Source organism: Salmo salar, chromosome 11, assembly GCF_965601325.2.
Source record: "Salmo salar chromosome 11, fSalSal1, whole genome shotgun sequence".
NCBI lineage: Eukaryota > Metazoa > Chordata > Actinopteri > Salmoniformes > Salmonidae > Salmo > Salmo salar.
The window spans coordinates 82,517,403-82,533,204 of NC_138301.1; the positions used below are offsets into that span (position 1 = coordinate 82,517,403).

At 41.7% G+C, this 15,802-nt stretch overlaps 1 protein-coding gene across 3 annotated transcripts in view; it reads right to left on the reverse strand.

Annotated features, from left to right (window-relative positions):
* Positions 1-656: 656 nt before the first annotated feature.
* LOC106562961 (noelin) overlaps positions 657-15,802 on the reverse strand; it is a 71,547-nt gene continuing 56,401 nt past the window's right edge. For all 3 annotated transcript variants that reach the window (XM_014128096.3, XM_014128095.3, XM_014128093.3), the window contains exons 5-6: positions 13,169-13,275; positions 657-3,060 (exon numbers count right to left, since the gene is read on the reverse strand). In XM_014128096.3, the coding sequence (XP_013983571.1) occupies positions 2,386-3,060; positions 13,169-13,275 (782 nt within the window). In that variant the 3' untranslated portion in view covers positions 657-2,385. The remainder of the gene's footprint in view (positions 3,061-13,168; positions 13,276-15,802) is intronic.

Here is a 15,802-nt window from a genome sequence, read left to right on the forward strand (position 1 = left end):
TTTTTGGGTAGATCAAATGAAAAAAAATCGCTAATCTATTTCAATCCCACTTTGTAATGCAACGAAATGTAAAAAAAATGTCAGACTACAAATTGCAAGAACAGTTCACTCTGGAGTCAGAAGTTTACAGAATGGGTAATGTAGTCTTTTAAACACAAAAACAATGTTTCAAGTGCGTATAAGGCAGTTCTGACTTTCTTTTCTTTCTGCAAAAAAGTACTTTGTAGTTCCAGTAGTTAAGTACACCGCTAACATGGCAGAAAAGTAATCAACTACTGAAAACACGAACAAGATTTGAATGTAGTTCAACTACCACCAAGCTCCTGCAAAATGTAGTTAAATTACTAGTAGAACTACATGTGTTTCACTACTCCCCACCACTGATTCTGAAACATTTGTCCACATACAGGAAATTATATACTGTAAATTATCTACATTTAGGGAATAATCTTTAACTTTTATCTGAAGGAGAATACACTCAAAAAACATGACTTTAGAGTAAGACCCATGAGGTGGTATTGCAGTCAGTCACATGCACACAAATAGCAGCCATAACCTGGGGTCTGCAACCTGTGGTTCTGTGTGGCTCTTCAATTGCCCCTTTGTGGCTCCATGGCAATCAATAATTTGTCATTCAAACTGTGTGAGGCATCAGCTCGGAACAAAGATTCTCTGTTTATTGACACAAATCATTAACTATCTCATCTCAGGTACAACACACGTTCAGCAAAAGCACAAAAAGAGTGAAAAGCCATTGTCCTCTGCGATGGGATTTACATTTAAACAGCATTATTCTTTGCTAGGTGGGTGGGAGGGGAGATATAGATTTAACATCATTACCCTCGACTAAGAGGGATACTTCAAACAATAGGCTGATGATGATTAAGTTGAAGCCATAGGACTGAGCCCCGGTCTCCTGGATATATTACGTGATACATTCTATTATTTTCTAATCTTCTGAAATATATAAACTGGATATGAGCTAGGGTTCTCCCACGCATGTTCCAACTAAACACAGACAGAGAAGCAAAGGCGGTGCCAACAGTTAGGGGGTGATACAAGAACATTACACCCCCCCCCCCCCAAAAAATGATCTGATTGGAAGAAAAAAACATTCAAAAAGCAAACAGCTTTGTTACTCCCCTCCCCTGAAATCCCAAAGGTACCTAAACTAACCCTTTACCCCATCCCCTTCTTTTATAGGTATAGCATAATACAGCAAAACGACATTCAGAAGGTAGCAGACGAGAATGGTAAAAAAAACACTCATGCAAATCAAGGCTGTTTCACACGGAGTCACAAACACAGGAAAGTCTTCAACCGGGATTCAATCCAATAGGCGCATCTTAGTGCAGTCGACAATTCGGCTTTTAAAGGCAAAGTTTGCGGAGATTGCGTCTATGTAAACGCTGCAGATGTTGGCTCAATCAATTTACCTTTAAATGTCAAGTGCGTTACTACACGGCTCAGATTGAATCCCGGCCTTCTTCTTGTACAATACAACAGTTCGCCCCAACAGTCAGTGCTTGAATACAGTCAGGGACTGTATTCAAAAAGTGTGTGCTGATTTCGGACCAGATTTGCCCTTCAAACATAATGCATAAGAGAGGGGACCCGATCCTAGATCAGCACTCCTACTCTGAGACTCTTGGTGAATACAGGCCCAGGTCTTCTCATGGATGTTGATGTTGTTGTTGTTTACTTGTTTACAGACTTCTTTATTTGCTACTGAATGGATAAAAGTGTGTGTGACAGACTGTGGTCATAGAATCAGTGGTCTTCTGGACATAATATCCTGGCTCTTCCCACAGTTCTCCAAATAATGTCCTAGTTCTAACCGTTTGACCAGGTTCTCCTCGGTTTTCCCCTTATCTGTTCGAGGGGCGAGGTTCTCCCTCTCTGTCTGAGGGGCCAGGGGGTCCTGGTTGGCAAACAGTTAATAACCAATCCCATAGTCCATTGCTAGGACCTCCCTGACCCTGAAATAAGTCCAGGAGGGAGGAAGGAGGTACAGTACATCCAGAGACAGACACAGAGCCACAAAGACAATCTTCTACGATAGTTACTATTCATTATTAAAAAAGGCGTGATGTTTATTTGGCATCTGTTCTTTTCAGTCCAATATATCATTTTGAACTCTAGATGTATCATGTTCCTTTCCTTTTTAGCAAACAGTTATCTTTTTAATTCCAATAGATAGTGCACATTCATCTACGTTGCAGTTCCAGTCACATTTAATCTAATCTCTCGTAGTACAGGTTTACGATATACTATATATGATACTCATTCCATAAAGTCTCTCATAGATATATGTTCATATATAGGATGATCTCTCTCTTTCTATTGTGTGTATATATTATGTCGTATATAGTCCTGCCTCTGTGGTTACAGTTCCTGTGAGCTGATGACGTGGAACAGTGTGACGTTGTACAGAACCTGGTGTCCGTTGTTCCAGGCGTAGAGCGCACGGTCCCGAGGGTTGTAGTCAAGCATGGAGATATGGGAGTACTTGTTCTGGAAGGCGATGTCTATGTACTCGTACGTGGAGGAGTTAGTGCTGTAGGCGTAGTACACCTTGGTCCCTCCAGAGTAACCGTTGGTAACATAGAGAGTACCACAGATCATGAAGGCTTCGCCGGCGCTCCTCTTAGGGTGGTTGGTGGTCCAGCTCTTGATGATCTGCAGCGTGCTGGGATTCAGCTTGCTGATCACGATGTTCCCTGCATTCTGATTGGTGGCGTAGACGGCCCACAGCCCGCCCTCGTCCACCATGAGGTCGATGTCGGAGTGGCCGCCCCAGGCGTAGTGATACATGTTGTTGTAGCCGGCATTGTCCAGCTGCCGGGACTTGCTGATGGTGGAGGTTTTGAAGTCGAACTTGATGATGACGTGGCTCTGGAACTTGTTGAAGTAGATGGAGCCATTGTAGACCACCTGACCTGTACCGGACCATGGGTGGGGGAGGCGGTGAGACGTGAAGTTGTCCGTCGTCATGAAGTCCGCCATGGACTTGTACTCCCGCACAAAGCGGTTGTTGTGGTAACCATCCATGTACCACACCTAACAGACAGAACAAATGAGAAGGAAGAACAGAGGAAACATTAACACAGAGTCAGAAGCAACTTTATAACACAAAAAAGATAAAACACACCCTGCAGTCCTTTTAAAACCCTCATATCAAACTCCTCAGTGCACCATTATGTAGAAGGGAGCCATATAAACGTGTGGCTCACAGAAAGCCTCATTAAATCGGAGCCTCAGCTCAGAGCGGAAGGGGAAGCAGTGTTCCTGCCTCCTGATGGAGCAGACCAAGACGACATTGTGAATACAAACAGTCAGGAATGACAGGCAGCTGCAGGCGGCGTCAGGCCGGGATCGGGAATGAGCCTCTCGGGAATAATGCGGATCATTCCGGATAAAATGCTCATCTCAGCTGCATTCTCCCTATGGCTCTTAGAGAAGAAAGAAAGAAAGAAAGAAAGAAAGAAAGAAAGAAAGAAAGAAAGAAAGAAAGAAAGAAAGAAAGAAAGAAAGAAAGAAAGAAAGAAAGAAAGAAAGAAAGAAAGAAAGAGAGAAAGAGAGAAAGAAAGAGAGGACCTCTCTGTTGTGATCAATCACATCTAATCTGTCTTCCTGGTACTATTAGAACACATTACACGTGGTCTCACAGATGTAAACGATACCTAGCACATATTTTCCGGTCCCACTTAGATACTTTATCTTGCCTTACTGTGTCACACACTCTCACACCACCTTGCCACTCACAAGCAGTACATTCTAAAATTACTGGAAAGTTTGTGGAATTTTTCAACCCTACTTGCAGGCCTGATACAGCCTATAGACTATGAGTTTCTGGCCAATGTATAGAGCCTTATGATACATGTAAGGATTCAATAATAATGATAACATTAGCCTAGAAACTCACTTAGTGAAGGCCACAGGAATGAACATTTTAAAAATCAACACCAAATGTTACTGTCACTAACAAATGCATTCATGGGTTGTATCTCTACAATTCAATCAAAAAGGCAAGGCACACTGGGAAATTATTGGAGGTGTGGCTTAGTGGGGGCGTTACATTTAAGTATACCTTACTCAAAAAAACAGCATTTGTTTTACTCATATGAAGGTAGTACTGCTCACTTCAGCTATTTAAGTTTCTTAACTTATTTTTGTTTGGTTGTCATGGAAATTCTAGTCAGTAATGAGGAGAGACAAGGTCAATCACCAATCAGGATATTACTTCATTCAAACCTTATTAATAAGGGAGCATAGAGTAATTGCTTCTACAATAATGAGGCTGGTCGACTCAACGCCCTTGAGTGTTGTGGCGAGTAGCTCTGACATACAAAGTATGCAAAATATGTTTTCTAGCAGATACACCCTCTTAGTCTACATGACAAACAACAGATGTATGGAATGGGTCACAAGGTGAGAAAGGGGTACCCCTCAGCCAGATAGCATTTGTTATGAAGACTGTTTTTATTGTACAGAGTTAGGCCCCTAAGATCTCGTCCCTGGTACTTCACAGTACAGAAACACCAACTCATTCTATGGAATAAATCAATTGTAAAGTCCTGAGGTGAGTGAGTCTCTGGGTCATACACTATCCCAGGATAGGTGCAACATCAGAGATGACGTACAATGGTTCCAGACACTACCCCACACATCTTGTCTCAGACCTTATCTCCCCCAAGGCCAAAGGCGGAAGTGACTGGCGCACAGACATTGTGGAGACAAGTAATTGTTCCCCATGAATCAAGCCATCCCTTCACATGGTTTAGAATAGGTAAAGACATTCACACATGAAGACAATGTTCCCTCCTGTCCTCTTACCTTTCTGATATTCTGCATATCACCAGGGACATGTGATAGACAAGTGATAAGACAAGCCTAACTCCTACCCTCTCTGGACCCCAGGTGACTGAGGCCCATTTGAGGGCTGAAGTGCAACTGCCAACAGGGATACATTCTAATAAGTTCAACAGTTAAATTATATAAGCATATTATGCAGATAAGACATTTTAATTATCTATATTACCGAGCTAATTATGATTCATCCACCACAAGATATTTGGTATCCTCAAAATGTTTGAGAAGCCAAAACTTATCTGGTTTTATAGTGCATGGTCCGATGTTACCAGGGTTGGGTAGGTTACTTTCTGTAATCCGTTACAGTTAACTGTTCAAAATTGTAATCAGTAATGTAACTTTTGGATTACCCAAACTCAGTAACGTAATCAGATTACTTTCCCCTTAAAGTGGCAATCTGCAGTTGCTACATACATTTTTTCACTTAACAATTAATGATATGTACCCATTGATTCCTGAAGAATATAACTTAAATGCCCCATTAGCTTAGTTCAACTGATGTACTCCATCAGAACCCCAAAAATACGCTTGTAAATGTAGTGAGTCCTTGCATCCATAGCTCCTGCATTCATTGCTCTGGACCACAATATCACAGAGGAGTTTAGAAGGGAACTTTTATTCCACAGGCTGGGATCTGCAAGATCACATTTCTCACTGGCGGTCCACTGGTCGCAGTTTAAACTTCGTACATTTAATACACATATACATTTGTGAACAACCATCCACAACAACCAAAATCTGTAAATCGCTGATGAGAGAGAAGCAGTGTGATTCATGTAAATATCAATAGTAAGTCATCCGTATCGCCAGTACGCTACACCACTGCTCTAGTCCATACCTCCAAGCATTTATTCAAGTTGGATGTATAATCTTTGAATGCTGACAGCGGTCACATCATTTGAAAACATACTGTAGCTTGGACTGTAGCCTACAAAAGCCTATTCCTGCTCTTTTCCTGTGATCCATCAAAACACATTTGGTTTGTCATCATAGTTGTCTCTGATTTGTGGTCAGACTCGCTCAGGTGGAACAAATTTAAACTCAGCCATTTTTTTCAATGCTTATTTGAATGTCATTGAGAAAACAAAAAAGGTGTCAAAATATTTGGTTTTAGCAAACATCGTTTCTATTTCATTTAAAAGTAATCCTAGAAGCAATCATATAGTTTTTCAAAAGTATCTGTAATCTGATTACAATATTTTTGCTGGTAACATAATGGATTACCTTTTAGAATGTTTGTAATCAGTTACATGTGACGGATTACATGTAATCTGTTACTCCCCAACCCTAAACGTTACACAGAGAAACCAAGGGTAATGAACAATAGCAAGGATACTCACATATGACTTAATAATGTAACGTGCAAATCACATTGCATTGATGTACACATGAATAAGACTATGAAAGAATCATGTGTATGTTTTAAAGAAAACATCTTGGCTGACATACTGTATAAACATCTTCGCTGACACCCTCCCTTCATTAGTGACCTAGCCGTCTGGCGCAGGTGAAAACCACACAGATGTATCCTCTGCATTTGCATTTGAATGTGTTTCAGTAACGAATGTCTCGCCTTTTTTTTTTTTTCAACAGATGACCAGCCCAGGAGAGCTTAGCAGACAGACAGACAGACAGACAGACAGACAGACAGACAGACAGACAGACAGACAGGTGTGTGGGTGTGTCAGAAGTCCTCAAAAGGATAGTAAAACAAGGAAAATCTGGAGAAGTGAGGACATTTTGCCTGTCCCCAAAAGGAAAAAGGCAATTTTTGGCTTGGGAGTTAGGGTTATAGTTATGGTTAGGGGTTAAGGTTAGGTTAAGAATCAGGATTAGGATTATGATAAGGGTTACAGGCTGACTTCACCGCTCGCGTCGCATGCGCGACCGTTGCAAAATAAATGTAGAAATCTATATTATTCAGCTATTGTGCGCGCTAACGAGCGTCTGCATTACCAAGCGCTAAAATAGAAAGTCAGTTCTATTTGTGACGCAGATTGTGCTGCAAGTCCTGCCTCTCCCATCTCCTCATTGGTTTATAGAAGCAGGTACCCACGTGCCATCTCCTCATTGGTTATACCCATGTGGGTGACTGAAAGACGAACGAGGTCGGTGGCAGTAATGCACCTAATTTATGAAAGTTGCCAATCGCAACATAAAGTCCAGAGAAGGAAAAAGCCTAGAAGGAGGAGAGATGACTAGAAATTATTCGGTTGATTGTTTTATGTGTGGAGTAGAGGACCTTGTGCATTTCAGGTAAAATAACAACTCAATGTTTATATCCCAGGACAAATTAGCTAGCAACAGCAATCTAGCTAAATAGGACAAATTAGCTAGCAAGTGCAAGCTAGCTAGCTAAATTGCCATAAATGTTTAATGCTTTTCGACCTGTCCCCAAATTAATGTAATTGGTTCAAAGTTTGTTTTGATATTTTAACCTGCGTGTTGTGATCGCGCTTGGTGTGGGGGGACAAAATAAATTCATGCACGATGGTGCACGCGCACAGACGGTTTTTGTCTCGTGTTAGGTTTAGGGAAAATAGGCTTTTGAATAGGAATCAATTGTTTGGTCCCCACAAGGATAGTAAAACAAACGTGTGTGTGTGCATGATCTGAGTGAGGGTAATGCGATGTTGTCAAGCACTTAGTCTGATCTTCCAGTAGCAACAGGAGTGAAACACAGTACCAAGGTCATGAAATCATTACCTTAATGGAGCTGGGCTTTCCATGTTGATGGATGGCTGAAGCGTGTGTGTGTGTGTGTGTGTGTGTGTGTGGTGTGTGTGTGTGTGTGTGTGTGTGTGTGTGTGTGTGTGTGTGTGTGTGTGTGTGTGTGTGTGTGTGTGTGTGTGTGTGTATATATACTGTATGTTTGTGCGTGTGTGTGTGTGTGTGTGTTTGTGTGTGTGTGTGTGTCTCAGCCAGTATTGTGTCGAGACCACCTAAAGCCAGACCGAGTCAAGACCGAGACCAGGAAAATGCGAGTCCAATTCAAGACCATGATTGTTATTTTGTCAAATCAACACATAATAAGAGTTAAAAATGTCCAGTATTTCTGTGTTCATATTTCAGAACAACATATGGATTCTTTAGACATTCAGAATAGTGAACAAATGCATGCTGAGGGGAAATAGAGCCTATTATTACTAACCCAAACACAGTGGGGAACAATGGGCCTTCTGCGCATTCAGAGAAGGGCTAAGGATTTATAAATTAATGATTATAATAATAATCAATAATTATAATATTATTTTCAATAATGCTCTGATTTAATCTCTTCAGTTTTTGCTGTAAAGGAAAGGGTTAACACTGCTGGTTTCTGGGGAGATAAATCTAGCTAGCTAAGTCAACCATTGGCTAGTCCATCAGAAGCTAGATAAAGGCATGTGCCATTCAAGTGTATTAGGGAAACATTTTGGAGTGAAAGTGGAATAAACCAATCACATTTTGACTTAATGGGTGGGACTGTTTTTCAAAAACTTAAGGAAATTTCTGCCTTTTTGAAAGTCAACAGATCACTGCGTAATAGCGAGCAGTAGTTTTTCCATGGTCAAGCTAGCTAGCTTTTGTTGTTGGTTAGTTTGCAGGAGGATGCAGCAGGTCAATAACTTTCAACAAGAAGTTAAGTTTCAAATCATCATCTGGTGAGTGGAACTGTGTTTTATTGCAGAATGTTTGCTGTTGTTAGCCATCTCTTTGAAAATAACTTATGTCTGAAACATTGTTGCCTTCCCTGTAGCTCAGTTGGTAGAGCATGGTGTTTGCAACACCAGGGTTGTGGGTTCGATTCCCACGGGGGGCCAGCACAGGAAAAAAAAAAAAAAAAAAAAAAAAAATGTATGAAATTGTATGAAATGTATGCATTCACTACTGTAAGTCGCTCTGGATAAGAGCGTCTGCTAAATGACTAAAATGTAAATGTAAATGTAAGTGAAACTGAAAGCAGTTTAGCAACATGAAATCTTATTAAAAGCGGTTCATATACAGTACACTCCCAGGAAGAATATGACACTTTAAAAACATTTTCTGACAAGCGACCACTTAAATATGGTAATTTTCACATTTTCATAAATTCATAGATTTTTTAGCAATGATGTATACTAAGGCATTTGTGAAAATTCTATAGCAACATAGAGTGGGAAAGCGGCCGTGCGTTTGGACAATTAATAGACACTGCAGTAAATAAAACCAAATAAAACCATCTGTCTTGTCCAGGACCAGAGTATACACAGGCAGGTGCGCAATAGCCAATCAGAGCTACAGTAGGCCTTTATACAAAAAAGCCATTTGTGACATGGGCCTGCCATCATTCACTTTGAACTGGACTGTGTGTTTACAGGCAGTTACAACAGTGCAACTTTAGATCATTAGAACGCATTCACTAAAAGCCACAAAATACACGTGAATGGATTTCTGCAAATACTGTATATAAACACCACAGGAGTCCTCTAACAATTGGGAATTTTACAGTCCTATTGATCAAACAACCATGAAAAGGTAGTCTCTCTCTCTCTCTCTGATATGCACATCATCAACAACAAAAAGATCAACAACTAATGCTAGCCAGAGCAAGATGAGCGAAATCTAACGAAGGAACATTAGATAAACCCTCTCAAACTTTTTCAGCTAGCTGACCGTCAAAATTCCAATGATAAACAATGGGAAATTGTAGCCTCCTTGTCCTTCTGCAGCTTGCCTGTCGATGCATTCTTGTCCCCAACCAAGCACCCAAGCTAACTGGCTAAAGTTGTCTAGCTTGCTAGCTAGCTACTTTCAGACACCTCACTCTGACTATTTTACTCATCGTAGCAGAGCTGGTTAGGCTGTTTACATGTTATCTGGAGCGTTCTTGACTAAAAATAACTCTTTTTTGCCTTAGTTTATTGACACCGGTCATACACAGTGGATGTTGCGCGTTTGAAAATTAATCAGTTATTCTGCGCTCTGGCACACTCAGACAAGAGTGCTCTGAAATCAGAGTAGATAGCCAGAGTGAATTTGCAAACGCAAGAGATATGCTAACTGGATAACAGTCGTTCAAGTTCTTGCCAGCTATCCAAATGACACCTGCATCTCTAGCTGTGTATAGCCACCAAAAAACGATATGAGGGGAAAAAGTCAGTCACTCACCCACTCCTCCAATGGCATGAATTCCTCCTAGCAGCTAGCTAGCTATCTACAGTAACTAACGTGTTTTAGCTTGCTACATAAACATAAACTCAGCAAAAACAGAAACATCCTCTCACTGTCAACTGTGTTTATTTTCAGCAAACTCAACATGTGTAAATATTTGCATGAACATAACAAGATTCAACAACTGAGAGATAAACTGAACAAGTTCCACAGACAAGTGACTAACAGAAATTGAATAATGCGCCCCTGAACAAAGGGGGGTCAAAATCAAGAGTAACAGTCAGTATCTGGTGTGGCCACCAGCTGCATTAAGTACTGCAGTGCATCTCCTCCTCATGGACTGCACCAGATTTGCCAGTTCTTGCTGCTCTTCCACCAAGGCACCTGCAAGTTCCCAGACATTTCTGGGGGGAATGGCCCTAGCCCTCACCCTCCATTCCAACAGGTCCCAGACGTGCTCAATGGAATTGAGATCCGGGCTCTTCGCTGGCCATGGCAGAACACTGACATTCCTGTCTTGCAGGAAATCAGGCACAGAACGAGCAGTATGGCTCGTGGCATTGTCATGCTGGAGGGTCATGTCAGGATGAGCCTGCAGGAAGGGTACCACACGAGGGAGAAGGATGTCTTCCCTGTAACGCACAGTGTTGAGATTGCATGCAATGGCAACAAGCTCAGTCTGATGATGCTGTGACACACCGCCCCAGACCATGACGGACCCTCGACCTCCAAATCGATCCCGCTCCAGAGTACAGGCCTCGATGTAACACTCATTCTGACCATCACCATCACCCCTGGTGAGACAATACGTGACTCGTCAGTGAAGAGCACTTTTTGCCAGTCCTGTCTGGTCCAGCGACGGTGGGTTTGTGCCCATAGGCGACGTTGTTGCCGGTGATGTCTGGTGAGGACCTGCCTTACAACAGGCTTACAAGCCCTCAGTCAATTCTCTCTCAGCCTATTGCGGACAGTCTGATCACTGATGGAGGGATTGTGCGTTCCTGGTGTAACTTGGGCAGTTGTTGTTGCCATCCTGTACCGGTCCCGCAGGTGTGATATTTGGATGTATCGATCCTGTGCAGGTGTTGTTACACTTGGTCTGCCACTGCGAGGACGATCAGCTGTCCGTCCTGTCTCCCTGTAGCGCTGTCTTAGGCATCTCACAGTACGGACATTGCAATTTATTTCCCTGGCCACATATGCAGTCCTCATGCCTCCTTGAAGCATGCCTAAGGCACGTTCATGCAGATGAGCAAGGACCTTGGGCATCTTTCTTTTGATGTTTTTCAGACACCTTTAGTGTCCTAAGTTTTCATAACTGTGACCTTAATTTCCTACCGTCTATAAGCTGTTAGTGTCTTAACGACCGTTCCACAGGTGCATGTTCATTAATTGTTTATGGTTCATTGAACAAGCATGGGAAACAGTGTTTAAACCCTTTAGAATGAAAGTCTGTGAAGTTATTTGGATTTTTCCGAATTATCTTTGAATGACAGGGTCCTGAAAAAGGGGCGTTTCTTTTTTTGCTGAGTTTATATGCTAGCCTATTAGCCACGTTTTGACTGACTTGTGATCATTGATTGTATTAGCCTTAGTTACATTTGTCAATTTTTGTCCAGAATATTGAGTCATTGAAACTGAAACAGTGCATCCTGAATAGAAGCAGTATGTACCAAGCCAGCTGTGATTTACAACCTGATAGCAACATTTTTGAGATTACCAAGACATTTATTGGTGAATTATATTTGTCATGCATTGAACTGCATCCATCTATTCTGCCAACAATGCCTTAGTGTACGTCATGGAACTTTGAGTCAAATATAACCTATTTTTAAAGCTTCTTATAAAGTTGGTTTTGTAGCATAAACTGGGAATTTGATATTTGTGACTGATGATTGTCTGTTTGTTTCATATCTGCATAGTTGTTAAAACACTGTCAGTTCCACTTTAAACTATTATATATATTATTATATATATATATATATATATATATATATATATATATATATATATATATATATATAATAGTTTAATTGCTAGTTAGTCTTATCTCATCGCTACAACTCCCGTACGGACTCGGGAGAGGCAAAGGTTGAGAGACAAGCGTCCTCAGAAACACGACCCTGCCAAGCCACACTGTTTCTTGACTCACTGCTCGCTTAACCCAGAAGCCAGCCGGACCAACATGTCGGAGGAAACACCATCCAACTGGCAACCGTGTCAGCGTGCAGGCGCCAGGCCCGCCACAGGAGCCGTTAGAACATGATGGGACAAGGACATCCCGGCCGGCCAAACCCTCCCCTAAACCAGACGACGCTCAGCCAATTGTGCGATGCTTCATGGGTCTCCCGGTCGCGGCCGGCTGCGACATAACCTGGGATTGAACCCGGATCTGTGGTGGCGCCTCTAGCACTGCGATGCATTGCCTTAGACCGCTGCGCTACTCAGGAGGCCGTCCACTTTAAACTTTAGTTCACTGGTTACTTTGTGAGCTAAAAGTGAAATGTGTTTTTTGCAATGGTAAGTAATAGTTGTACATTTAGATTGGGAAATAGTTAATGGTTGTGTTTTTGTACTCTTATGATTGGGACCTACTGGCTTATTATGTTGAGGTTTATGGACTGCTTATCCTTTAACATCACGCTGTGTGTGACTGTTGTCTTTCCATCGGCCCTATGCAGTGGTGTAGTGGTGCCTGGAGAAGTGGGTATACTCTAATTTTGCCAGAAAATTCCCAAACGGCCCACCCAGCAATGGAAAGGCACCCTGTGTGAAAGATCCTATGATTTCCTATGGTTTTTTTTTTGTTTGTCTTTCTATAGATTTTTCAGATTTTCAAAAAATGTTGATGGTCTAAGTCCACAACAATGCTTAAACCACATCAATTTGATTGGGTGGGGGTGTAAAGGCCTGGCTCCCCAGTGGGTGGGCCTCTATCCACCCAGGCCCATCCATGTCTACGCCCCTGAGGCAAACAGTGCATCAGGACAATTGCGCATCACAAATAGCCTACTAATCAACACTATGGACTAAACTTTTTCAATACCTGGTTGCATATCCATTGTTGCCTTAGTTAGCATTTACTGGTAGATACCATCAATTGAAATGTCTTTCCTACCCTACCGGCTGTCTAAATAAATTTGATTGATTGTCTGCGTCTTACCCGTGTATCTCCCTCCGGTGCTGCAGGGTCAGTCATCCAAGATCCGAACCTGGATCCAGACGTCTTGATGGTGACAGGATCGCTGATGCCCGTCAACTTCCCACATGCTGTGAAGGAATAACGGACATAGAAATACCTCTCATAGACACAACATATACTTCTCATAGAGTCAGCATTCAAGGGCACATCTGTATGATTTATATTGTCTCGCGTGCTGTAATAAAGAAAGCACGTTGTACTTGCACATTATAACATTATTTACAAAACATGCCCCTGTAGCCTTCATTCACAAAAGGAGAATGGAATGTGTGTATTTTATTGCTGTGTGTGTCTATGTTGGTTCCTCCATCTGTCTGCCATCTTGAGAGAATAAAGGTACTGTAATGGTCTTAGTTATTCTGTGCTTATGTTTGTGTCTGTGTTTGTGTCTGAGGGATGGAGAGAGAGATTTCATTGTTATTCAAGTTGTGTAGGATTGTGCTGTTGCTCCTGCTTCTATTTGTTCCAAGCTGTGTGAGCTGAGCATATCGTTAATAAGGCTTGATTGAGGTGTTAATGTGAAGTTGACATATCTGAACGCTCGGCTGTGCCTCCCTCCCCGATGACAGCCAGGTAGTTGGACTAATGGGCTGTTATTTTGAAACAGATGTGGAACAACCTCGATTCTGTGGTTAGATCTTAATGTCAGCTAACGAGCAAACAGCTCAAACACACTGACATTAATGTTCCTTAATTTGAAAGGCAATATTTTGTTAAATTGACTTAACACTTTGTTTTGACGAGGCAAAGGTGAATTCGATATTTTATTTTAATGAGTTTATTTATATCACTGAACTTGTTTTGTATGCTAATGGGTAAAAAATCTATACATTTAAAAGGTCTCATTTTCTCTCAACATCTTTATTTTTGCTATCTGGTCCCATCCCCAACTATTCTCTCTCTCTCTATGCTTCTCTTGCCCTCTACTTACCTTCTCATCTCTCTCTCTCTATGCTTCTCTTGCCCTCTATATCTCTCTCTCTCTATGCTTCTCTTGCCCTCTATATCTCTCTCTCTCTATGCTTCTCTTGCCCTCTATATCTCTCTCTCTCTATGCTTCTCTTGCCCTCTATATCTCTCTCTCTCTATGCTTCTCTTGCCCTCTATATCTCTCTCTCTCTATGCTTCTCTTGCCCTCTATATATCTCTCTCTCTATGCTTCTCTTGCCCTCTATATCTCTCTCTCTAACTTAACACTTTGTTTTGACGAGGCAAAGGTGAATTCGATATTTTATTTTAATGAGTTTATTTATATCACTGAACTTGTTTTGTATGCTAATGGGTAACAAATCTATACATTTAAAAGGTCTCATTTTCTCTCAACATCTTTATTTTTGCTATCTGGTCCCATCCCCAACTATTCTCTCTCTCTCTCTATGCTTCTCTTGCCCTCTATATCTCTCTCTCTCTATGCTTCTCTTGCCCTCTATATCTCTCTCTCTCTATGCTTCTCTTGCCCTCTATATCTCTCTCTCTCTATGCTTCTCTTGCCCTCTATATCTCTCTCTCTCTATGCTTCTCTTGCCCTCTATATCTCTCTCTCTCTATGCTTCTCTTGCCCTCTATATCTCTCTCTCTCTCTATGCTTCTCTTGCCCTCTATATCTCTCTCTCTCTATGCTTCTCTTGCCCTCTATATCTCTCTCTCTCTATGCTTCTCTTGCCCTCTATATATCTCTCTCTCTATGCTTCTCTTGCACCCCATTATATATCTCTCTCTCTCTCTGTTTCTCTTGCCCTCTATGCTTCTCTTGCCCTCTATATCTCTCTCTCTCTATGCTTCTCTTGCGCTCTCTCTCTCTCTCTCTCTCTCTCTCTCTCTCTCTCTCTCTCTCTCTCTCTCTCTCTCTCTCTCTCTCTCTCTCTCTCTCTCTCTCTCTCTCTCTCTCTCTCTCTCTCTCTCTGGCAATAAAGTGGTTGTGAAATGCAATTATAGGATGGAGTCATAGAATCCAGATTAGATTTCTGCTCCTTCTTTTCCTTTTACTTTCACCCTCACATGACCATCTTCATCTCTCACAGTTTCTGTGACAACTCTGTTCCTTTTTTCACAGTCACACTTTGAATGTTTTTGATGTGAAAACTGGATCATTTGTGTGTTTTAGCACATTGGTTATATAAAACATTTCGTATATCAAGTAGAGAGGTTTGCGTACAACGTGCACATTCCTGTGTGTTCCCTGCGTGTGTGTGCTCCTGTGTATATGTATTATTTGTTCATGCCCTCAGGTGTATGGCTGTGACTATGACACCTCAGCATCTGCAGCAGTGAGACAAACACAACATCACATGAGCAAACAAGCACCACTACCATCAGCCCCTTACATAATACTTCAGTGGGAGTACCAGACTATAGTAATAATCTGGACCTTTATTTCTTTATTAATTTCCTCTAATCGTTCCTATCTTTAGATTACCTTTTGGTCTGGACCTCTGGGAGAAATATGCACATCAGGTCTAATCTAATCCCCTCTTGGCCTGAATATGGCTCCAGCCAACCAGAGCTAGACTAGGGGAAATCTAATGGAAATCACAACTAGACTATAAAATTGAAATAACCCAAACACCATCAGTCAGTCATTGTGGAATGGAATGA